General features: G+C 40.4%; 1 protein-coding gene across 40 annotated transcripts in view; it reads left to right on the top strand.

Annotated features, from left to right (window-relative positions):
- Nucleotides 1-24,823, top strand: part of ATRX (ATRX chromatin remodeler) — a 316,685-nt gene that overhangs the window by 1,973 nt on the left and 289,889 nt on the right. For 9 of the 40 annotated variants that reach the window (XM_078363311.1, XM_078363308.1, XM_078363307.1 and 6 more), the window contains exons 2-3: nucleotides 7,607-7,695; nucleotides 14,701-14,806. The exons of 20 other annotated variants lie outside the window; for them this stretch is intronic. Coding sequence is in view for 5 of the 20 variants with exons in the window: in XM_078363281.1 (XP_078219407.1) it covers nucleotides 7,658-7,695 (38 nt within the window). In the remaining 15 variants the exon portion in view is untranslated. The remainder of the gene's footprint in view (nucleotides 1-7,606; nucleotides 7,696-14,700; nucleotides 14,807-24,823) is intronic. 11 more of the 40 variants (XM_078363281.1, XM_078363278.1, XM_078363276.1 and 8 more) reach the window with 2 other exon arrangements.

Genomic DNA, 24,823 nt, shown 5'->3' with positions numbered 1-24,823 from the left:
AAACCTGTGGGGTAAGTTCTTGGTTTTGCCCATTTTAAAGATGAGGAAACTGAGGCACAGAGAGATCAAGAACTTGATCGAAGTTAGACAGCTTGTAATTGGTGGAGCTGTAATTGAACTCCATATTGACTTCACAGCTTTTGTTCTTAACCACAAGGCGTTAATGCCCCCTTCAGCTGCTAGGTCTAACCTTATTATGGCCATTTTAATTTAGCCCAAGTGTTAATGATGGAGAAATTCACATTACCTACTCTCATTTGTTGTAGATCTATGATTTTGTAGCTGTTTATAATGTTACACCTTTTATGTCCAGATGTACTATATAGTGAGATGACTGAAACATTTAATGCTAGGAGAGTCTTAAGTTACATGAAAAACCTCTAGTAAAAAAACTGCATATATGAATGTAAGTAATTAATTAAAAAATGTGACGTTCCCTGATTATTTACTATAAAAGAGTTCCAAGTAGGTGTTTAGAACTGTCTCAGGCTGAAGTGTCATTGATCTCCCAAACCATAATCATGGTTAAAGGAGAATCTGACAGGTAATGCTTGAGTGAGTTGAACTCACAATACCAAGTCGTTCTTGAGTCTCTTCTAATGTGAGGCAGAAATAATATGAGCATTAATGTTAATGTTATTTTACGCAGTAGTTCCAGATTTTTTCTTTATCACATCTTTTGTCAAGCACTTAAAAAGCAGGAACAAAGACTAGTTCTGATTTTTACTTGTGTTTTTTAAATAAAGTAATGTTCTAGGATTCTGTGGTGGAAAAATGGCCAAAAGATGAGAGGAAGGAAAATAAACCGATGACCTGGCTAAAACATACACTGACTAATCAGCGGCTCAGTCTTTAAAGGTTTTGTTGTTTTTAAAGGATTATTTTGGTTGTTTGTAGTGTTTGAAATAAGATTGGTTTGAAGAGAGGGTCTTTGTAATCACCAAGCCCTCAGTGCAGTACTTGGGTACCTGAATGTCACTGCTGATGATGATTATTATTATTATTTTGTTTGGGACAAAGTCTCGCTCTGTCACCAGGCGCCAGGCTGCAGTGCAGTGGCGAGATCTCGGCTCACTGTAACCTCCACTTCCCAGGTTCAAGCAATTCTCCTGCCTCAGCCTCCCGAGTAGCTGGGACTACGGGTGCACGCCACAACGCCCAGCTAATTTTTTTTATTTTTAGTAGAGATGAGGTTTCACCATGTTAGCCAGGATGGTCTCGGTCTCTTGACCTCGTGATCCACCCGCCTCGGTTATGAGCCACCGCGCCTGGCCTTAATTCTTATTTTTTTGAGATGGAGTTTCACTCTCATTGCCCAGACTGGAGTGCAGTGGCATGATCTCAGCCCACCGCAGCGTCTGCTTCCTGAGTTCAAGTGATTTTCCTGCCTCATCCTTCTGATTAGCTGGGAATACAGGCATGCGCCGCCATGCCCAGCTAATTTTTTTTTTTTTTTCTATTTTTAGTAGAGACGGGGTTTCTCCATGTTGGTCAGGCTGGTCTCAAACTCCCGACCTCATGTGATCCACCCGCCTCAGCCTCCCAAAGTGCTAGGATTACAGGCGTGAGCCACCGTGCCTGGCCTAATTTTTAATTTATTTTTTTTTTGAGACAGAGTCTCATTTTGTTGCCCAGGCTGGAGTGAAGTGGCGTGATCTTGACTTACTGCAGCCTCCACCTCCCAGGTTCAAGTGATTATCATGCCTTAGCCTCCCAAGTAACTGGAATTAACAGATGTGTGCCACCATGCCCATCTAGTTTTTAAATTTTTGGTAGAGACGAGGTTTCACCATGTTGGTCAGGTTGGTCGTGAACTCCTGGACTCAAGTGATTCACTTCCCTTGGCCTCCCAAAGTGCTGGGATTGCAGGTGTGAGCCACTGTGCCTGGCTTTCTGCTGGTTATAAAAGGACCCAAGGGCTTTCAGTTTTCAGGTGATATATGCTACTAGGACTGGGTCCTTTCCTTCAAGGCAGCAGGTTCCCTTCTGGCCCAGGATATGTCTAGAATTGTCATCCTGGAGCTAGGGCCTAGAATGGAGGCCTCATAATTGATAAACTTTAATTAATTAGTTTATTTTTTACTTTATTATTATTATTTTTGCTTTGAGAACTTGGAATTGGCCGGGCCCAGTGGCTCACGCCTATAATCCCAGCACTTTGGGAGCCCGAGTCTGGTGGATCACAAGGTCAAGAGATTGAGACCATCCTGGTCAACATGGTGAAACCCCGTCTCTACTAAAAATACAAAAAAATTAGCTGGGCATGGTGGCGTGAGGCTGAGGCAGGAGAATTGCTTGAACCCAGGAGGCGGAGGTTGCGGTGAGCCGAGATAGCACCATTGCACTCCAGCCTGGGTAACAAGAGCGAAACTCCGTCTCAAAAAAAAAAAGAACTTGGAATTTATTTATTTATTTATTTATTTATTCATTCATTCATTCATTCATTCATTCCATTCATTTATGAGATGAAGTTTCACCCTTGTTACCCAAGCTGGACTGCAATGGCGCGATCTCGGCTCACTGCAACCTCTGCCTCCTGGGTTCAGGCAATTCTCCTGCCTCAGCCTCCTGAGTAGCTGGGATTACAGGCACACGCCACCATGCCCAGCTAATTTTTTGTATTTTTTCAGTAGAGACGGGGTTTCACCACATTGAGCAGGATGGTCTTGATCTCTTGACCTCATGATCCACCCACCTCAGCCTCCCTAAGTGCTGTGATTACAGGCTTGAGCCACTGCGCCCAGCCGGAATTAGTTTATTTTTATTTTTTATTTTTTTTGAGATGGAGTCTCACTCTGTCACTCCCAGGGTGGAGTGCAGTGGCATGATCTCGACTCACTGCAACCTCTCTGTCTCCTGGGTTCAGGTGATTCTCCTGCTTCAGCCTCGCGAGCAGCTGGGATTATAGGTGCATGCCACCATACCTGGCTAATTTTTGTAGTTTTAGTAGAGACAGGGTTTTCACCATGCTGGCTGGGCTGATCTCAAACTCCTGACCTCAGGTGATCCACTCTTCTTGGCCTCCCAAAGTGCTGGGATTACAGGCGTGAGATACTGTGCCCAGCCTTAATTTATTTTTATATGAAGATCTCATTACTGGGAGATTTGGTGAAATTTGTCATTCTAGTCCTTACAGCAATTGATTACTTGAAAAACTGACAGCTATATAACCTTGTTATTGGTCTTAAATATAAAAAGGCAGAAGTTGTCTAAATTGAGAGATGTTGAATGTCTTAGAAAGTGTGTGTCTGTTAAGGTGGTAGTTAACAAGTAGTTGCATAGTAACCTAGTTTTGAACAACATCATATGTGAAATACTTGCATTTCCACTGTTGAAAAGCATAAAACCAGGCCTGTGAAGGGGGAGGAGATGCAAATTTTATAAAGGGTTTTTAAAGCATTTAAATATCAATTGCTTGGTTATGGAATGGGTTGGGGTGAAAAGAAAGACATTTGTGACCTTAATTTTTATCAGGCCCAGTTTTATTATTGGCAACCCTTGGTGTAGCTGGCCATGAGCTTTCAGTTATATATTGTATAGAAATAAGTGTAGTACTTAAAATAATATTTCTTTTAAGTATTGATGTAGGTGTGTGAAATAATTGTTTCATAAGTAATTGTGTGTATTTGTCTTTTTCACTTTTGGGGTTTGAATAAACTTATGGGTTGGGTGACAGGATACAGGCAATTCTTGAATTTACGTGAAGTGCTTTCCCCCAGACTCTGAATATTCTTTTGGAAATCAGAAACTAAATAGTTTAAGCCAGTGAAAACTGATGCATAGATCTTCCTTTAGGTATATTGAATACAACAGGGCAGTGAAAGGAGTGTCTAAGCAGTCTGTCTCTAATTTTATCCTAATGCTTATCTTATGATCAGCTTGGAAGCTGACATGCAAGATGTTTAACTTCTGTTTCTCCACCTGTAGAATGGGAGTAAGCTCAAATGGGAGTAAATATCAATATTTATCAATAATAGCTATTGATAAAGCCTAAAGATATTCTGGAGCAGGTAACATGTTTGTAATAATGGTTCTTAAAAGACAAACTAAAGCTCTGGGGTCTTAGTTAATTTTTTTTTTTTGAGATGGAGTTTTGCTTTATTACCCAGGCTGGAGTGCAGTGGCGTGATCTCGGCTCACTGCAACCTCCGCCTCCTGGGTTCAAGCAATTCTGCCTCAGTCTCCCGAGTGGGACTACAGGCGCGTGCCACCATGCCCAGCTAATTTTTTGTATTTTTAATAGAAACAGCGTTTCACCATGTTGACCAGAATGGTCTTGATCTCTTGACCTTGTGATCCACCCGCCTCAGCCTCCCAAAGTGCTGGGATTATAGGTGTGAGCCACTGCGCCTAGCCTCTTAATTAATTTTTAAAAATTTTTTTCTCTTAATTAATTTTTAATAGTGTAGGCCGGGCGTGGTGGCTCATGCCTGTAATCTAAGCACTTTGAAGGCCAAGGCAGACGGATCACCTGAGGTTGGGAGTTCAAGACCAGCCTGACCAACATGGTGAAACCCTGACTTTAAAAAAAAAAGTGTAAAGAGGTGCTGTGACTAAATGGTTTGAGAACTGCTTGTACAAAAGAATGAACACTGAACTGTGAGCCAAACCTTGGTTTTTTAGTTATAGCTTTGTTGCTTAACTGATTGTATGACTGTGGACAAATCATTTATTCGTTCCAGGTTTCTGTTTTGTCATTTGCAAAATGAACAAGACTAGATGGCCTATAGTGTTACTGTTTTTTGGGACAAGGTTTCATTCTTACATAGGCTGTAGTACAGTGATGCTGAACACAGCTCACTGTAGCCTTTACCTTTTGGCTCAAGCAATCTTCCTGCTTCAACCTCCCATGTAGCTGGGACCACAGGTGTGTCCACATGCCTTGCTAATTTTTTGATTTTTTTGTAGAGACGGTGGTCTCACTTTGTTGCCCAGTCTGCTCTTGAACTCCTGAACTTAAGCAATCCTCCCACCTTGGTCTCCCAAGACGCTGGGATTACAGGCATAAGCCACCATACTCTGCCTAAAGTTATTTAAAAAAAAATTCTGCTTATACGATTGTTGATCATTTTCTTATCTGCCTTTTGTGGGTTAGGGAGAAGGGTAGTGGTGAGATAAAGTTTCTTTATTCAATGTATTTATATCTTCTTGCCCTAAAACTTACCTGGTTAGGATACAGGTGTTTTGTTGCCGATATTTTCCATAGTATCATGTATACCTAGTTGCATAAACATTTATTGGAAAGAAAAAACATTTTCGTTGGGAAGTTTCTTAATAATTGTGGCTTAGAATATGTTCTATTTTGGAAAGATTGCTATATCCAGTTTATTTCTGCCCTTTTATGATTGAAGATGGCATGTCTGAAAAGCCCTATGTTCTAGCCAGTTGTTCTTTTTGCTCTGGGAAAAGTCTTTGAATTTTGCACTGTAGCTGCTATTTTCAGATACTGTCTCTGAAACTTTGTCTCTCAGTTTTAGTTTGAAGTAGCCATTTCCGGTATCTGTAGTCCAGCACTCTTGTTAACTGTCGCATACAATATTTGTTTAAGAAATTATTGGTCTGGCAGTTGTATTCACATGTATATATCCTGCACTCCATGTTTTGGGGGAATGCTTTATTAGTTAATCAAATACTTAAGAATCAGTTAGGGGCCAGGCACGGCAGTGTGCTAGGGTATGCCAAGGGTAATAAAATTCCTGCCACCTTAAGGCATTCTTAGTCAAGTGAAGGAGATTGGTAAGTAAATAAGCAATTAGAAAGCAGTGCTAATATGGAAATATATTGATTGTGCTAGGGATCACAAATGAAAAAAAGACTAATTTGCGGGATGTCTAGGAAAGTTTTGCAAAGTAGATGTTATCTATTGAGTCTTGAATGAGTTAGCTGTTAAGGGCTGGCTGTGAGAGGGTACTCCAGGTAGGGCAATTAGTATGGTTAAAGATTAGTCTTATTTTCCATATATCAGAGGAAATAAGACGTGTACACAATTAGTTTTGGTGCAGGATATAAAGTGGTAAATGCTGCATGAAGTTCAAAATAGAAAGACATTTCTGGTGGGGACCAAGGAAAATAGAGAGAGAGCATTTGAATCTGGTCCTTAGAGTATAGGTACAGTTTTGACAGAGAAGACTGTGGGAGAATTCCATATGTGAGGAGTACCAGCTTAAGCAAAGGAATGTTGTGTATATTAGCATTTTCTATTTGGAAGAAGGTCAACATAGAATTTTAAACTTAATTTCTGGACAAATACTGTATAACTGTTGTGCTTTTTAAGAGACAAGGACTTGCTCTGTTGCCCAGCCTGGAGTACAGTGGGATGATGATAGCTTATAACTCACTGAATCCTCGAACTCGGGGCTCAAGTGATCCTCCTACCTGAATCTCCTGAGTAGCTGGGACTACAGGCATGTGCCACTATGCCTGGCTACTAATGTGCATTTTGTATGGTAGCTTGTGTGGCTTGATGATCTTTTAAAAGGTATATATGCCTTTGTGAATGGGCCTGATAATTTTAGTTCAGAATTGTGGAAAGTATTACCTGCTTTTAAAAAAGATTGTGTATAATTTAATGCACAGATTTTGAATGACCGTGATCAGAATGCATCCTTAGTTGTCTCCATTTTGCTCATTTGAAGTCCTCAGTTTACTTTTCGATAGGTAACATTTGACTTATAAAATCTAAATTAAAAAATTATTTTTGAGTAATACTGGATTTATTATTTTGCTTATTTGAATTATATTAGTTATTTTTTGGTTTATTTGATAGCATTACACATTTATTTCTGCTGTAATGCTTGCTTTGAAAATATGGATTTTTTTTTCCAATAGGGTTGATATTTCAGGGAACAATTTGAAGCATAGGACAAAATTTGCATTTGCTTGTATGGGGGATTTTGTTTGCAGGGTCAGGGATCAGCAAACCGTGGCCTGCCAACCAGTGGCCTGTTTTTTGTAAATAAAGTTCTTTTTTTGTTTTGTTTTTGATCTTTGTTTTGTTTTGTTGAGATGGACTCTCGCTCTGTCACTCAGGCTGGAGTGCGGTGGCACAATCTCAGCTCACTGCAGGCTCCGCTTCCTGGGATCAAGTGATTCTCATGCACCAGCTTCCTGAGTAGCTGGGATTACAGGCATTCGCCACCACACCTGGCTCAATTTTTTTTTTTTTAGTAGAGACGGGATTTTGCCATAATGGCTAGGCTGGTCTTGAACTCCTGACCTCAGGTGATCCGCCTACCTTGGCCTCCTAAAGTGCTGGGATTATTAGGCGTGACCATGCAAATAAAGTTTTATTGGAATACACGGATGCTCATTTATTTACATTGTCTGTGGCTGCTTTTGTACTGCAGTTGCAGAGTTGAATAAGCTGCAACAGAGACCTAATGGCCCACAAAGCCTAAATGTTTTCTGTCTGGCCCTTTATCAAAATAGTTTGCTGATAATTGCACTAGGTGAATGCAGATACTACACTCCTCTAAAAATAGCTGCATAAAAATACATGCATATAGATGCATACACCTCAGACATCTGCCAGCTACCTCATTTTACCACTTGGGTTATAAACCACACCCATCTACGTCTGTTGTTACAATTTTCAATCCGATTTCAGATAACCTTCCTTCTACCGCTTCACAATAATTCATGAGATGCAACCCTTTTGATGCTCACTTCACAAGCAAACTTCAGGTCTTTTTCAAGGTAAAGTGCCATATTTATTGTTATATTTGAGCATTTATTAATTGCTTAAGATGTGTAAAGCTGTGCTACCATTTTTCTTTGGTTTCTTTTTTTTTAAAAAGTGTCACTGATGAAGTTTTTGAGTGTTGTGCTTCTAACTCCATTTTTCCTATGAGTTCTGTGGTGTTCATTGCACAATTTTACAGTCTTTTGATTTTTAGGAACCCATATGTTACATTACCGAGGAACTGACTGTAATTATCATCCTGCAAAAAGTACGAATTCATTCACCAAATATTTCTGGGGTGATGTGAATATTAAGTGAGTTAAATGGGCATAAAGCACTTGCGTTTTTATTATTACTCAAATATTACTGATTACTGTTACCATGTGTCAGGAACTGTTCTAAGTAGTGCATTGATGAACTAGACAGATAAGGGACCTGTCTCCATGAAGCTTATTGTATTTAAAAAAAAATCTATTAATAGACATTTTGGCTAGTAACCCAGCCCTTGCCTCCCAAAACAGTTTTGGTGTTACTAAAAAGGGTATTTTAAGATCCATCCACAAATCAAAGACATTTCACTTCAAACAGCTTTCTCAGCAGTGCCTCATATGGTATGATATTTTATTGAACTATTGTTTTTGGCCAGGCACGGTGGCTCATGCCTGTAACCCTAGCACTTTGCTTTGTGAGGGCGAGGTGGGCAGATCACCTGAGGTCAGTTCAAGACCAGCCTGGCCAGCATGGTGAAACCCCGTCTCTACTAAAAACACAAACATTAGCCGGGTGTGGTGGCATGTGCCTGTAATACTAGCTACTCAGGAGGCTGAGGCAGGAGAATCACTTGAACCCAGGCGGTGGCGATTGCAGTAAGCCAAGATTGTGCCACTGTACTCTAGCTTGGGTGACAGAGTGAGACTCCGTCTGAAAAATAAAATAAAATAGAATTACTGTTTTTAATTTTCTTTTTTTTCTGAGACAGGCTCTTACTCTGTTATTCAGGCTGGAATGCATTGGTGCAGTCATGGCTCACTGCAGCCTCCACCTCCCTGGGCTCAGGTGATCATCCCACCTCAGCCTCCTGAATATCTGGGACTATAGGTGCATGCCACCATGTCTGGCTAATTTTTGTATTTTTTTGTGGAGATGAGGTTTTGCCATTTTTCCCATGCTAGTATCGAACTCCTGGACTCAAGCTGTCTGCCCTGCTTGGCCTCCCAAAGTGCTAGAATTACAAGCATGAGCCACCACACCTGCCTGGCCACGTGACTGGTTTTTTGTAACTGTAACCTCAGGAGATGAATCTGATCTGTCTTCAGGGAGATAAAGAGTAATCATCCCCTTCCCTTTTTACTGTATAAAAGGTATAATTTCAGACTTGTAGGAAATTTGTAAAAATAGCACAGAGATTCTCAGATTCGCTTCATCCAGATTCAGCAAGTGATAATATTTTACCATGTTTACTTTATCATTCTCTATTATTATTTTTCTGAATTGTGTCAGAGTAAATTACAGATATGATGTCCCTTTACTCCTAAATATTTTTTTTTCTTTTGTTAACAAGTGTTTGGTGTTTTCTCATAATACTCCTAAATACTTTAATATGTATTTCGTGATACTAGGAATATTCTCTTACATGGTCCCAGTATAGTCAGCAAAATTAGAAATTAGCATTAAGGCTAGGCGTGGTCTCTCATACCTGTAATCCCAGCACTTTGGGAGGCGGAGGCGGGAGGATTGTTTGAGGCCAGGAGTTCAAGACTAGTCTTCTCAATGTAGTGAGACCCTATCTCTACAAAAAACAACAAACAAAAACAAACAAACAAAACAACTAAATTAGCCCGGCATGGCAATGCATGCCTGGAACCCTAGAAGCTAGATCACTTGAGCCCAGAAGTTCCAGACTGCCATGAACTGTGATTGTGCCACTGCACGCGAGTCTGAAGGACACAGTGAGACCCCATCTCTTAAAAGAGAGATTAGCATTGCTACAATACTATTTTTAATCTACAGACCTTATTTGCGTTTTACCAATTGCTTCATGACGTCCTTCATGGTGAAAGACCAAAAGTTCTTGTTTTCTGATCTACCATCCAATTTTAGAACATTTATTATATTTCATTGTCGTCTGGAATAGCTCACCTTGCCATTTTTTTTTTTTTTTTGAGATGGAGTTTTGCTCTTGTTACCCAGGCTGGAGTGCAATGGCACGATCTCGGCTCACCGCAACCTCCACCTTCTGGGTTCAAGCGATTCTTCTGCCTCAGCCACCTGAGTCGCTGGGACTACAGGCATGTGTCACCACGCCCGGCTAATTTTGTATTTTTAGCAGAGGTGTTATTTCACCATGTTGGTCAGGCTGGTCTTGAACTCCTGACCTCAGCTGATCTCGAGACCATCCTGGCCAACATGGTGAAACCCTGTCTCTAACAAAAATACAAAAAAATTAGCTGTGTGTGGTGGTCCGTGCCTGTAGTCCCAGCTACTCGGGAGGCTGAGGCAAGAGAATCTCTGGAACCTGGGAGGCCGAGGTTGCAGTGAGCCGAGATGGCGCCACTGCACTCCAGCCTGGTGATAGTGTGAGACTCTGTCTCAAAAAAAAAATGTTTTGTTTTATTTTGGAGAGAGGGGATCTTGCTCTGTTGCCTAGGTGGGTCTCAAACTCCTGCCCTCAAGGGATCCTTCTGCTTCGGCCCCTCAAAGTACTGGGATTACAAGAGTGAGCCACTTTATATGGCCTCATTTTGCTATTTCAATAAACACTTTTTTTTTTTTTGAGATGGAGTCTCGCTCTGTAGCCCAGGCTGGAGTACAGTGGCATGATCTCAGCTCACTGCAACCTCTGCCTCCTGGATTCAAGTGATTCTCCTGCCTCAGCCTGCCTCAGCAGGCGCGTGCCACCATGCCTGGCTACTTTTTGTATTTTTGATAGAGATGGGGGTTTCACCATGTTGGTCAGGCTGGTTTTGAACTCCTGACCTTGTGATCCGCCTGCCTTGGCCTCCCAAAGTGCCGGGATTACAGGCATGAACCACCACGCCTGGCCACTTTTTTTTTTTTGAGATGGAGTCTTACTCTGTTGCCCAGGCTGGAGTGCAGTGGCATCATCTCGGCTCACTGCAACCTCTGCCTCCTGGTTTCAAGTGATTCTCCTGCCTCGGCCTCCCGAGTAGCCAGGACTACAGGTGTGCGCCACCACACTGGGGCAATTTTCTTTGTAGTTTTAGTAGAGAGGGGGTTTCCCCATGTTGGCCAGACTGGTCTCAAACTCCTGACCTCAGGTGATCTGCCCACCTCAGTCTCCCAAAGTGCTGGGATTACAGGCATGAGCCACCGCGCCGAGCTGATAAACACTTTTAAGGCTTAACATGACCCAAGTATTATTTTAGAACAGATTGTCTTGGCACTATAGACATTTTGTCCAGAAAATTTTTTGTTAGAGGCTGTCCTGTGAATGCACTTCACACCTGACCTCTACCCACTAGATACCAATTAACACCTCTACCCTGAGTTGTGACAACGAAAAATATTTCCAGAAATTACCAGATGTTCCCTGTGGGCATTATGGTCTTGAGAACCACTGTTCTAGATAATAGATGTTCATAGATAATGAACACTGAGCTAAATGAAGGAGTAAATGGTTGAAATAGACTATGCAGATAAGTACAGTTATAGTGATATAAACCAAGAGATGTGGAAGAATAGCAAAGATTACCTTAGAGAGTTGATGGCAAGTATTTTCCCGAGAGAGAGAGAGAGAGAGAGAGAGAGAGAGAGAGAGAGAGCGAGCGCGAGCAATTTTGAGTTGGGTCGTTGATGATGATGGGGGAAATGTGAGGAGGGGGAAATATTCTAGGTGGTGGAACAGGATGTGTCTAGAGTTATGGTAGAAGAGCCCTTGAGTGCCTTGAGAAAAATGAGATATTAAGTATGATTGGAGAGAATATGGGAGGTAGAATTGAAAAGAAGGAAGCTAATAGGGGTCAGGTTTGAGAAAAGGTTTTTTTTTTTTGGAGAAAGTGTCTTGAACTGTCACCCAGGCTGTAGTGCAATGGCTCACTCTTTGCTCACTGCAACCTCCTCCTTCCTGGTTTAAGTGATTCTTCTGCCTCAGCCTCCTGAGTAGCTGGTATCACAGGCAGGTGCCACCACACCCGGCTTGTTTTGTATTTTTGGTAGAGACAGGGTTTCACCATGTTGGCCAGGCTGGTCTCGAACTCCTGACCTCGTGATCTGCCCGACTTGGCCTCCCAAAGTGCTGAGATTACAAATGTGAGCCACCATGCCCAGCCAAGAGAAGCTTTTTATACTATGCTAAACTGTTTTATTTTCTCCTTTTCATTATAGAAAACCAACAAATACTTTAAAACAAATGCTCTACAGTTTGTAGAGAAATATGATCAGCTTTTTAAAAGAACAGTGATACAGTGAAGTGATAAAAATGGTGAATGATGAATATTAAACTTGAGAAGGTAGCTCTAGCCTGTAAAGTAGGAAAATAGGAAAGGATAGAGATTTATATAAAACTAAAATTAGATGTCATGTGTTACCCTTAAATCACATCACCCTGTGTGTAGACTTTTTCATCCTCATTTGTCAAAATTCTGACATATTGTCAATATTGATGAAGATTCTTGATACTCAAAGCAGGAGTGAAGTGGGCAAAAATCTGTATTTAAATTTTCATTACCCTAATAATGTCCTTTTAATTTGGAGCAGTTCTGTGGCCTCTCTTTGTCTGTCCTGATCTTGACATTTTTGAAAAGTATAGGGCAGTTATTTTTAGAATGTATTTCAATTTGGGTTTGTGTGATGCTTCCTTAATGAAAGGTTATGCATTTTTAGATGCAAGGTATGCATTTTTGGCAGAAGTAACACAGAAGTGATGGTATGTTGTTTTCAGTGCCTCTGTAACAGGAGATGCATGATGTTGGTTGGTCCCATTACTGATGATGGTAATTTTAATCACTTGGGGTGGTTTCCAGTACATTTTTCTGTGTAAAGTTTATCATTTTTGGGTGGTGGCTCACACCTGTAATCCCAGCACTTTGGGAGGCTGAGGTGGGCAGAATACTTGAGGTCAGGAGTTTGAAACCAGCCTGGCCAACATGGTGAAATCCCATCTCTAAAAAAATACAAAAATTAGCCAGGTGTGGTGGCATGTGTCTATAATCGCAGCTACTTTGGAGGCTGAGGTAGGAGAATAACTTGAATCCTGGAGGCGGAGGTGGCAGTGAGCTGAGATGGCGCCACTGCACTCCAGCCTGGGTGAGAGAGAGAGACTTTTTGTCAAAAAAAAAAAAGGTTTATCATTTCCCATTTTTATTTTGAGTCAGTTTTGCTCTGTTGCCTAGGCTGGAGTTGAGTGGCACAATCTCGGCTCACTGCAGCCTCAACCTTCTGGGCTCAAGCGATTCTTCCACTTAAGTCTCCTAAGTAGTGTGTGCCACCACTCCCGGCTAATTTTCGTACTTCTTTGGTGGAGGTAGAGTTTTATGATGTTGCCCAGGCTGGTCTTGAACCCCTGAGCTTAAGCACACTGTCCACCTCAGCCTCCGAAGTGTTGGGGTTACAGGTGTGAGCCACGACGCTTGGCCCCGAAAAGTATGTTTAATGGTTACATTATCATGGAGAATTGGATGGTGTAAAACAATCGCAGTTCTCATATTTGAAAATAAACTGATTTAATGAAACAAATGAGAGGGACAAATAATATAGTAAAAAGAATAAAAATACACATATGGACAGGTCTGGGGAAATTATATTAAAGCCTACCACTCCCAGATTGTTTCTGTTTATTGCAAACCATTTAAGAACAGTTCGTGGGCCAGGTGCAGTGGCTCATGCGTATAATCTTAGCCCTTTGGGAAGCCAAGACAGGTGGATCATGAGGTCAAGAGTTCAAGACCAGCGTGGCCAACATGGTGAAACCCTGTCTTTACTAAAAATATAAAAATTAGCTTGGCATGGTGGTATGCATCTGTAATCCCAGCTACTTCAGAGGCTGAGGCAGGAGAATTGCTTGAACCGGGACCTGGGAGGTGACGGTTGCAGTGAGCCAAGATCATGGCACTATACTCCAGGCTGGGCTACAGAGTGAGACTCCATCTAAAAAAAAAATAAAAGAAGAACAGTTTGTAGAAAAACAATTCTCATGTGTGACATAATTTGCTGCTTTTTTAATTTAGAAAATTTTAAAAAACTATGTATTTGAGAATGGGGTCTTACTATGTTGTCCAGGCTAGGTTGCAGTGGCTATTCATAGATGTGAACATAGTACACTGCAGCCTCGTACTCCTGGCCTTAGCGTCTTGAGTAGCAGGGACTGCAGGTGCACACCATGGTACCTGGCTTAGTTTTTCCATTTTTGTCCATTGGTCCCCTAACTCTCTCTTCCTTTAGGATAAAAATTCTGGATTGTGATGGTGGTTTGTAGGGAAAGAAAAAGTTGGTAAGCTATAATCTCTGAGCCTTTAATGTGTTTTTGTTTACCATGTAGACATTAGATACATAGGTACATTAAATTTGAGAGAAGTCTCCAAACTTTGTTACTTTAAAGCAGGATTTCTCAAAGGAGCTCTGTTGATACTGATTTCAGTAGTGAAATTTTTACAGTTTTGAATGTTAGGATAATGGATACTGTTTTGCCTTCTAAGAAGTTTCTAGAAGTATTTCCAAAGATACCTTTAGTTTATATCACTTATATATTCTATTTCTGTTTTGTTAGACAATTGTCTATGAACAGTTTTTTTTCTGTCTGTGGATTTAATGATCTTCTGAGGAAACATGGGTGTGGTTAACAAACATTTCCTTAGTTTTGAGTAGCCTGGCTTAGTTGTGATCCCATTTAAAATAATCAGTTGAATGAATAAAAAATAAAAGGATAATTTCTGTATCAAAAAAGCTGGACAGTTAAAACATTTTCTTTTATTCATAAGTTTTTCAATAAAAATTGTTGTTAAAAGCAGTATTCATTCGTTTAATAATACAATCTTTGTTATATGTGCTTTTCTGAAATGTAGGAAACAATGTAAGGAGAAGTCTTTCCTTACCCTGGGACCAGATGTCTGTGAGGACTGTTGAGTTTTCTGCTTTAAACAGGATGATAAATTAACAGTGGTGTGATAGGTAAAGTAAATTTGTTATGATACATCTTCCATTAAGTGATAATAACTTGATTTTTACTTAAATAGTTGATGAAATAATAAAATAACTTTGAAACCTTGGGTAACATGAAATTAAATCAAAATATTTTCAAGTGAATCTTTTTAGTTTAGTCTCTCATTGTAAACTGCTTTTAGGTCTAGAATTTTATCTCAGTGACCTGTTGAGTTATATAACAATCATATCAGGTAACCTAGATAAGAAGAGGAAGGCAATAGCATTTCAGAAATACAGTTTGGAGTTGGGAATCCTTAAGTGATCCAGACTTCTCCTTTGGTCCAAGGATAGTGTGACTAAAACAGCTGAGGGATGTGGTCATCAATATATCACAGAGGAAAAGGTTATTACTTCCAGGAGTGGACCTGCAGCTGACTTACTTTTAAATCTGTTATGTTGGGGCTGGGTGCTGTGGTTCATGCCTGTAATCCCAGCACTTTGGGAGATTGAGGCAGGTGGATCACTTGAGGTCAGGAGTTTGAGACCCGCCTGGCCAACATGGTGAAACCCTGTCTCTACAAAAATAGAAAAAATTTGCCAAGCATGATGGAGGGTGCCTGTAATTCCAGCTACTGGAGAGGCTGAGGTGGGAGAATTGCTTTAACCCGGGAGGTGGAGGTTGTAGTGAGCCAAGATTGTGCCATTGCCCTCCAGCCTGGGCGACAGAGCGAGATTCCATTTAAAAATAAAAAATCTATTATGTTGGTTAGATGGTCTTTTCCAGAAGCAAATTTTATAAATGGAAAGCATTTTAATTCATCTAGTAAAGTTCTCTCATTTTACAAATGAGAAAATTGAGTTCTCTCGAGGTTGCAGTTTGCTTAAGGGCATAGATCTAATTAGTAATTAGGACTAGAACCAAGATTATCTGACTCCCAGTTCGAGGTTCTTGGCGCAGTACTGTGTTTTTAACTAGTCCATTAGGTTGTTTTCTGTGTATTTTATAACACTTCCCTAAGAAAGTAGTATTGGCCGGGCGCGGTGGTTCAAGTCTGTAATCTCAGCACTTTGGGAGGCTGAGGCGGGTGGATCACGAGGTCAAGAGATTGAGACCATTCTGGTCAACATGGTGAAACCCCATCTCTACTAAAAATACAAAAAATTAGCTGAGCATGGTGGCACGTGCCTGTAATCCCAGCTACTCAGGAGACTGAGGCAGGAGAATTGCCTGAACCCAGGAGATGGAGGTTGCGGTGAGCAGAGATCGCGCCATTGCACTCCAGCCTGGGTAACGAGCGAAACCCTGTCTCAAAAAACAAAAACAAAAACAAAAAAACAAAAAACAACAACAACAGAAAAGAAAGTAGACTATTTTTCTGTAAGGTATGTGTTAAAACTCTTGTTCGAGAAAATAAAGGACACCTGTTATATCTTAAAGTGATTTTTTTTGTTTTGTTTTGATACGGACTTTTGCTCTTGTTGCCCAGGCTGGAGTGCAGTGGCACTATCTCGGCTCACCACAACATCCATCTCCCGTGTTCAAGCGATTCTCCTACCTCAGCCTCCCCTAGCTGGGATGACAGGCATGTACCACCACGCCCAGCTAATTTTTTGTATTTTTAGTAGAGATGGGGTTTCTCCAAGTTGGTCAGGCCAGTCTCGACCTCCCCACCTCAGGTGATCCGCCTGCCTTGGCCTCCCAAAGTGCTGGGGATTACAGGCATGAGCCGCTTCACCCCACTCATTTTAAAGTGAGTTTTCTATCAGTGCCACGATCTGAAGTAAATTAGCTACTGTTCTATCTATTGTGACAATGGACTATTTAGAATCTTCTTGATTACTTGTATCATTATGCTTCAGAGCTGTTTTCTAACTATTCAAATTAAGATGAGGTAATTACTTACTGAAATCATTACAGTATAGCCCAGAGGCTAAGGGGGTTTTCTAAGAGTATGCAGTTAGTCATTGACATAGTTGTTTTGTTTGTTTGTTTGAGATGGAGTTTTTGCTCGTTTTTGCTCTGTCACACAATGGCGGAGTGAGCAATGGCATAATCTCGGCTCACGGCAGTCTCCCCCTCCTGGGTTCAAGCAGTTCTGCCTCAGGCCCCCATGTAGCTGGGATTACAGGTACTCACCACCACACCCGGCTAATTTTTGTAGAGGCAGGGTTTCACCATGTTGGCCAGGCTGGTCTTGAACTCTTGACCTCAGGTGATCCACCTGCCTCAGCCTCTCAGAGTGTTAGGATTACAGGTGTGAGCCACGTGCCCGGCCAACATAGTTGTTTTTGAATGGAAAAGTTTATTTTCCTAATCTCAAAGTAGCTTGTATGTGTTATTGTGAAATGCAGTTTCTACATTGAATTTGTGTAGTCCATAGTTTTGACTCTGTTTTATATCCAGTAACTAGCTTAGTATACTTGTTAGAGGTCAGAGTAGGTTAACTTTACTAGAAAGAATAATCCTGCTTACTGAACTAGGAGGAAGTCTATGGTGGGAGAAAAAAGTGAGTAGTAAACCAATTCTAGTCTTCTGTAAAATTTGAGCAATTTCTATTTCTACTGTTTCTACAGGAAAAAAAAACTCATTTGATTTTTGCATCATATGTCTTCTATATGTATTGGAATTTGGATTGCCATTTTTTTATTACTTGTTGGTTTTTGTTGTGAAAAATGTGGAGTAAGTTAGAAGTTTGCCGTAGAAAAGGTAACATTCTTTTAGATTATTTGATCAGAGTGAGCAGAGTCCAGAAGCTTGCATCAGACTTTGGGAACTCAAGGTACTTCTCTTAATACCCTAAGTTCATGACATTTAATACCCTAAGTGCATAATACAATAGTAGATCAAGGAATGCGGAGGTATCCGGCAGACTTAATTAACACTGTTCATAAAAGGAAGGATCAGTACATTTCTACAAGATAACGATTTAAAGTTAAGCCAGGATTAGTTATACCTTTAATATAAAAAAATTGAAATACCTTTTTTTTTTTTTTTGAGATGGAGTTACCCAGGCTGGAGTGCAATGGCGCGATCTCGGCTCACCGCAACCTCCGCCTCCTGTGTTCAGGCAATTCTCCTGCCTCAGCCTCCTGAGTAGCTGGGATTACAGGCACGTGCCACCATGCCCAGCTAATTTTTTGTATTTTTAGTAGAGATGGGGTTTCACCATGTTGACCAGGATGGTCTCGATCTCTTGACCTCGTGATCCACCTGCCTTGGCCTCCCAATGAAATAGCTTATTTTATCTGCTTTAGGCTATAGTATCCTGAGCTAGGTGTTAAAACATTCTCTGTATATTTATTCTTTTTGAGACAGGGTCTCACTCTGTTTCCCAGGCTAGAGTACAGTGGCATGATCTTGGCTCACTGCAGCCTGGATCTTCTGGGTGCAAGTGATTCTCCCACCTCAACCTCCTGAGTAGCTGGGACTATAGGCTTTTGCCACCACACATGGCTCATTTTTTTATTTTTTGTTGAGACGGGGTTTCATCATGTTGCTCAGGCTGGTCTTAAACTCCTAAGCTCAAGTGATCCGCTTTCTTAGGCCTCCCAAAGTGCTGGGATTACAGGCATGCACCACTGTGCCCAGAGTATTTGACTACTTTATTCTGGAAAATTGCAAGCATATGCAGAAATAAGAAAATAGTATAATAGTGCGGTGGCTCATGCCTGTAATCCCAGCCCTTTGGAAGGCCCAGGTGGGCAGATCACCTGAGGTCAGGAATTCAAGACCAGCCTGGCCAACATGGTGAAAGCCTGGCTCTACTAAAAACACAAAAATTAGCCGGGCATGGTGGCAGGCACCTGTAATCCCTTCTTCTTGGAAGGTTGAGTCAGAAGAATCGCTCAAACCCAGGAGGTGGAGGTTGCAGTGAGGCAAGATTGCACCATTGTAGTCCAGCCTGGACAACAAGAGTGAGACCATCTAAAAAAATATATATATATGGCTTAACAAACCCCCTAAGTACCTGTCATCCAGCTTCAACAGTTATCATCTATCATCTCGCAGTTAGTTGAATTTGGTTAACCCTTCCCCTGCAGCGGATTATTCTAGACTAAATTCCAGACATAATCATATTGTATTGAAGTGTTTGTTAAACAAACTATACCATGGGGTATTTATCTAAAATGAACTATTTGCGAAAAGATAAGTTGGTTTTTTTGCTTCTGGTGTGAATGCACATCATAGTCATAGTTTAGAAGCTATTATCCTCACATTAAAGTTTAATTTTTAACATACTATGAAAATTTAAAAGCTTACAGCAAAGTTTAGAGAATTCTACACTGAGAACACCAATATTATTAGCACCTAGATTCTACCTTTAACATTTTACTCTTCTTGTTTTGTCACATATTGATCCATCTGTCCAACTCTCCATTGATGTGACATTCCATTTTATTTTCTTATTCATTTCAAAGTAAATTACAGATATTAGTATAATTAAGGTTCAGTTTTTAAAGTCACATTTTCAACTAATTGTTTATCTTGTTTTTAAAGACTGTTATATCTGAAGTTCCACATTATAGCAACTCATAGTCTCTATGGTTCGTTCCAGTGTTTCCCATTTTGAACTTTTCCTTCATGTTCTGTGAATCTTTTTTTTTTTTTTTTGAAGGAAGGAAGGAAGGAGGGAGGGAGGGAGGGAAGGAAGGAAGGAAGGAAGGTGTTCTGTGAATCTTTATTAGACTATTTAGCTATGTACAAGTAATATACAGTATTTAGCTAAAACTAAGTAGAATGAATAATGAGAATGTTGCTTGTGTGTTTATTCCAGTCTTTAAAAGAAATCTCTTGGCTGGGCATGGTGGCTCAGGCCTGTAATCCCAGCACTTTGGGAGGCTGAGGCGGGCGGATCACAAGGTCAGGAGATTGAGACCATCCTGGCCAACATGGTGAAACCCCATTAGCTGGGCATGGTGGCGTGTGCCTGTAATCCCAGCTACTCAGGAGGCTGAGGCAGGAGAATTGCTTGAACCCAGGAGGTGGAGGTTGCAGTGAGCCGAGATTGCGCCACTGCACTCCAGCCTGGCGCCTGGCAACAGAGCGAGGCTGTCTGGAAAAAAAAAAAAATCTCTTCTAGTGAGTCATTGTGTATCTCAAGATGGTGCACTAAACCAATGTACTTGCCATTTGTGACAACATAGATGAACCTGGAGGATGTTTTGCAAAGTGAAATTAGCCAGACACGGAAAAAAGAATACTTCATGATTTCAGCCCATATGTGCAATCTAAAAATGCCAAGCCTGCAAAAGAAGAGAGAATAAAGGTAGTTAAATAGGGGTGGAAAAGTGGGAGAAATGGGGAGATATTGGTTAAAGGTTACAAAGTTGGAATCATATAGGATGACTAAGTGTAGAGATCTAATGTACAGCACAAAGACTATAGTTAATACTGTATCATATACTGGAAATTTGTTCAAAGAGTAGATTTCAGGTGTTTTCAGCACACACAGAAAAGGTAACTAGATGTGGAGATGGACATGTTAATTTTCTTGACCATAGTAATCATTTCATTATGTATATGTATATCAAAACATCATGTTGAGTGATTGAGCCAGGGTTTCTCACTGTTGCCCCAGCTGGAGTGCAGTGACACGATCACAGCTCACTGCCTCCTTGACCTCCCAGGTTCAAGTGATCTTCCCACCTCAGTCCCCCAAGTAGCTGGAACTACAGGTGTACGCTAGCATGCCTGGCTAATTTTTGTAGTTTTTGTAGAGATGGGGTTTTGCCATGTTGCCTATGCTGGTCTTGAACTCTTGAGCTCAAGCTGTGTGCCCGCCTCAGCTTCCCAAAGTGCTGAGAGACAGATGTGAGATACTGCATACATAAAAAGAAGAGTGCCTTTAAAAATTTTCCATTAAACAATTACTCTTAGGGCCCAAACTCACTGTTTGAGTATTTTGCTCTTTTACTTTGATCTTGTTCTTCTACATAGTGCTGAAATATACTTTCATCTCTATATGATTGCTTGTAACAAAAAGCTGTTAACCACATTATGAACTACTTGAATACACACAATAATCGTACAGTAAATGCTTGTTGAATAAACAAGACAAAATCAGTTTTTATCCTTAATTTTTTTGAACTTTTTCTTGAACTTCTATTATCAAACTTAATACATGAAGGACAGAAAGATGCTATGGACCTATGTAGTACAAAGTGAAATATGACATTTACACACTAAATATTTCCGTAGCATATTTTCAGAAGTAAATAATTGAATGTAAATAGAAGTAAGCATATTCTATTTTTATTTAATTGGGAAATATTTTAAAATCTTATGTCATATTTGCTTTAGATTTCTTTTAAAGAACTAAAACATTACAGATAGAGTTAGAGCCTCATAGGTTATTTTAATATGTTTTCTACATAAATAGGTATCCATATACATAAATCTCATTTAGAATTTTTTCAGTTTTACAAGTTTATGTAAGTGGCACCATACGGTACATATTTTTTTTTTTTTTGAGACGGAGTTTCACTCTTGTTACCCAGGCTGGAGTGCAATGGCGCGATCTCGGCTCATTGCAACCTCCGCCTCCTGAGTTCAGGCAATTCTCCTGCCTCCGCCTCCTGAGCAGCTGGGATTACAGGCACGCGCCACTGTGTCCAGCTAATTTTTTGTATTTTTAGTAGAGATGGGGTTTCACCATGTTGACCAGGATGGTCTCGATCTCTTGACCTCGTGATCCACCCGCCTCAGCCTCCCAAAGTGCTGAGATTACAGGCTTGAGCCACCGTGCCCGGCTTATAGTACATATTTTGCAACTCGCTTTTTTTTTGGCTTAGTGTTGTTTTTAGGATTTTGATGTAACTCACTGTCCAATACAATAGCCACTATCTGTGGCTGTTGAGTACTTGAAATGTAGCTAGTCCACATTGAGATGTGCTAGAAATATATTTGTACATGGAATTTCAGAATTTAGTATTAAAGAATGTAAAATATCTCACTAAATGTTTACTTCCCTAATCAAAAGATCTGAAATAGAAAATGCCCCAAAACCCAAAATTTTTTGATCATCGACATGACTCTCAAAGGAACTGCTCAGAGGTTCAATGTAGATACTCCAGAATCTGAAAACATCTGATATATTGACCACATACTGAACTGATAATAGTTTGGTTGTATTGGATTAAATAAAATACAAATATTCTACCTATATTTTCCTTTTTTAAAATGTGGCTACTAGAAAATTTTAATATATATTTGTGCTTTACATTTTATGTCTGTTGGGCAGCACTGATCGATATTACCCACTTTTCACTCCTGTTTATTATTTTTTAATTTTAATTTTTATATTTGGGGAGAGAGTCTCACTTTGTCACCCAGACTGGAGTGTGCAGTGGCGTGATCTCAGCTCACTGCAACCTCTGCTCCCGGGTTCAAGCGATTCTTGTGCCTCAGCCTCCCAAGCAGCTGGAATTACAGGCATTCACCATCACACTTGGCTAATTTTTGTATTTTTAGTAGAGACAGGGTTTCTCCATGTTGCCCAGGCTGGTCTCGAATTCCTGGTCTCAAGTGATCCACCTGCCTCGGCCTCTTAGAGTTCTGGGATTACAGGTGTGAGCCACTGCTCCCAGACTTCATTCCTGTTTAGTAATAAGTTATATAGATAATAGTTTGCTACTGGTGGATATTTAGTTTTTTTCCCCTCCTAATTTGGTGCTACTAGAGACTGATTTTATGAATATTCTTAAACATGTCTCCTTTGCACATGCTAGGGTTTCTTTCTCCCTCGTTGTTCTTCTAATTTATACTTCCACTGGCAGCTTGAGAATGTTCTTGTTCTATAGTTCTTCATCCTGGGTAATGTTTTTGTGTAGACAACTGTAATTTAATATTTAAGTCAAAAACATAAGCAAGCATGCGTAATTCTTTAAGTGAATGTAAAATAAGTGTCAGCTTATTTTTCTCAGTTACTCTTTTGTAATAGTCAACTCAGGTTGCCTTTTTTTTTTTTTTGAGGCAGAGTTTTGCTTTGTCACCAGGTGCCAGGCTGGAGTGCAGTGGTGTGATCTTGTCTCACTGCAACCTCCGCCTCCCAGGTTCAAGCAATTATCCTGCCTCAGCCTCCCGAGTAGCTGGGACTACAGGCATGGGCCACTACGCCCAGCTAATTTTGTATTTTCACTTTGTTGGCCAGGATGGTCCCGATCTCTTTACCTCGTGATCCGCCTGCCCTGGCTCCCAAAGTGCTGGGATTACAGTCGTGAGCCACTGTGCCCAGCCACATTGCCCATTTTTTATTGTAGTACTTATGATCTGAAAAAATAAAAATTGATTAAAAAAATTAAAACTTTTTTTAAGAGGGGGTTTCACCGTGTTGGTCAGGCTGGTCTTAAACTCCTGACCTCAGGTGATCCACCTGCCTTTGCCTCCAAAGTGCTTGGATTACAGGCATGAGCCACCACGTCCGGCGATTTTAAAATTTAACAGCCACGTTATATATCCTATTAGTAGGTAGCTGCAATTATGCAACCGAAAACTATCCCATCTTTAAGTTCCATTAGCTCGAAAAAGAAATGGCAGCTTTATGTCATGGAATATTGTGCTGCCATTAAAAATGATGTTTTATTCAGCAGAACGTTTTCCTCAGTGATTTAAAAAAAATAAAAAAAAATGAAAGAAAATAAAAATGATGTTTTAGAAGAATATTCATGTTGCAGAAAAATATTCACAGTATCTTAATGGAGAGAAAAGGTTATAAAGCAGTAACCATTTCATTTTGTTAAAATCAGGTATATGTTTAAATTTTTTTTTTCTTTTGAAATGCAATCTTGCTCTGTCACCCAAGCTGAAGTGCAGTGGCGTGATCTCGGCTCACTGCAACCTCCGCCTCCCGGGGTTCAAGCAATTCTTCTGCCACAGCCTCCCTAATAGCTGGGATTACAGGAGTGTGCCACCAAGCCTGGCTAATTTTGTTTCTATTTTTAGTAGAGACAGGTTGTACGGTGTTGGCCAGGCTGATCTTGAACTCCTGACCTCAGGTGATCTGCCCACCTCGGCCTCCCAAAGTGCTGGGATTACTGTGTGAGCCACCACGCCTGGCTAGAAGTTCCTTACATGATTATCTGTGGATGGTCAGATTTTAGGTGACTTCTGTTTTGTACTTCACAGTTTTTAAAAAGTATTTCATTTTCTGTAGTGTACTTACTCTTACCAGGGAAGGGGAATGTGGGGGGAGGGAAGAGTTCTTAACTTAAAACTTCCATAGTTGGAATATTATTGTAGGAAAGAGAAGACATTGAATGAGGTGTAATTGTCTTTATATTTACACTTTACAGTTACAATTATATTTTTAAAGATAATACTTCCCTTCTATTGAATTTCAGGCTTTTCTTAAGTTACAATGGAACCAAACTATATTATTGTTTACCCATTGTTTTTCCAGCATTAAAGGAGTTTTTCAAAGAATATTTTTTGATTTAGAGATTATTTTGTTTATTTAGAGATTATTCATCATTTAAAGATTGCCATTTAACTTTAGTAAGAGTTCCATTTGCATCTGATATTTTTTAAGTTTTGGAGAAAGGAAATAGTGGGGAGATGGAAATTCATCTCCATTTCTTTGGAATAAAATTCAGACAGTTTAAGCTCTAGTCTCAACTTGATTTAATTTGGAGCTGCATGATGTGGTGTCAGATTTGGGTTTAAATCCAGTTCTCTTTTGCTGTGCAACCTTGGGAAAGCTAGGCAGTTGTGTCTATCTGAGTTGTGTCTTCATGTGTGCAATGGAGACAATAATACCAAAATGAAGATTTCATGAGTTGTGTAGCATAGACATCTGTTTTTCAGAGTGGATGCATATAACAGATGCTGAATTTATTACGGTATGGATTTCATGAAAAGAGCATACATTTCGTGATACGATGTATATATCAAAAGATATAGCGGTGTCTCATACCTGTAATCCCAGCACTTTGGAATCGGAGGCAAGTGGGTCACTTGAGGTTAGGAGTTCAAGACCAGCCTGGCCAACGTGGTGAAACCTTGTCTCTACTAAAATCACGGAAATTAGCCAGGCGTGGTGGTGTGTG

The sequence above is a fragment of the Callithrix jacchus genome, chromosome X, assembly GCF_049354715.1.
Source record: "Callithrix jacchus isolate 240 chromosome X, calJac240_pri, whole genome shotgun sequence".
In the NCBI taxonomy this organism is placed as follows: domain Eukaryota; kingdom Metazoa; phylum Chordata; class Mammalia; order Primates; family Cebidae; genus Callithrix; species Callithrix jacchus.
Note: the sequence above shows the minus strand (reverse complement) of the source record. Positions and strands in the feature narration are given on the sequence as shown.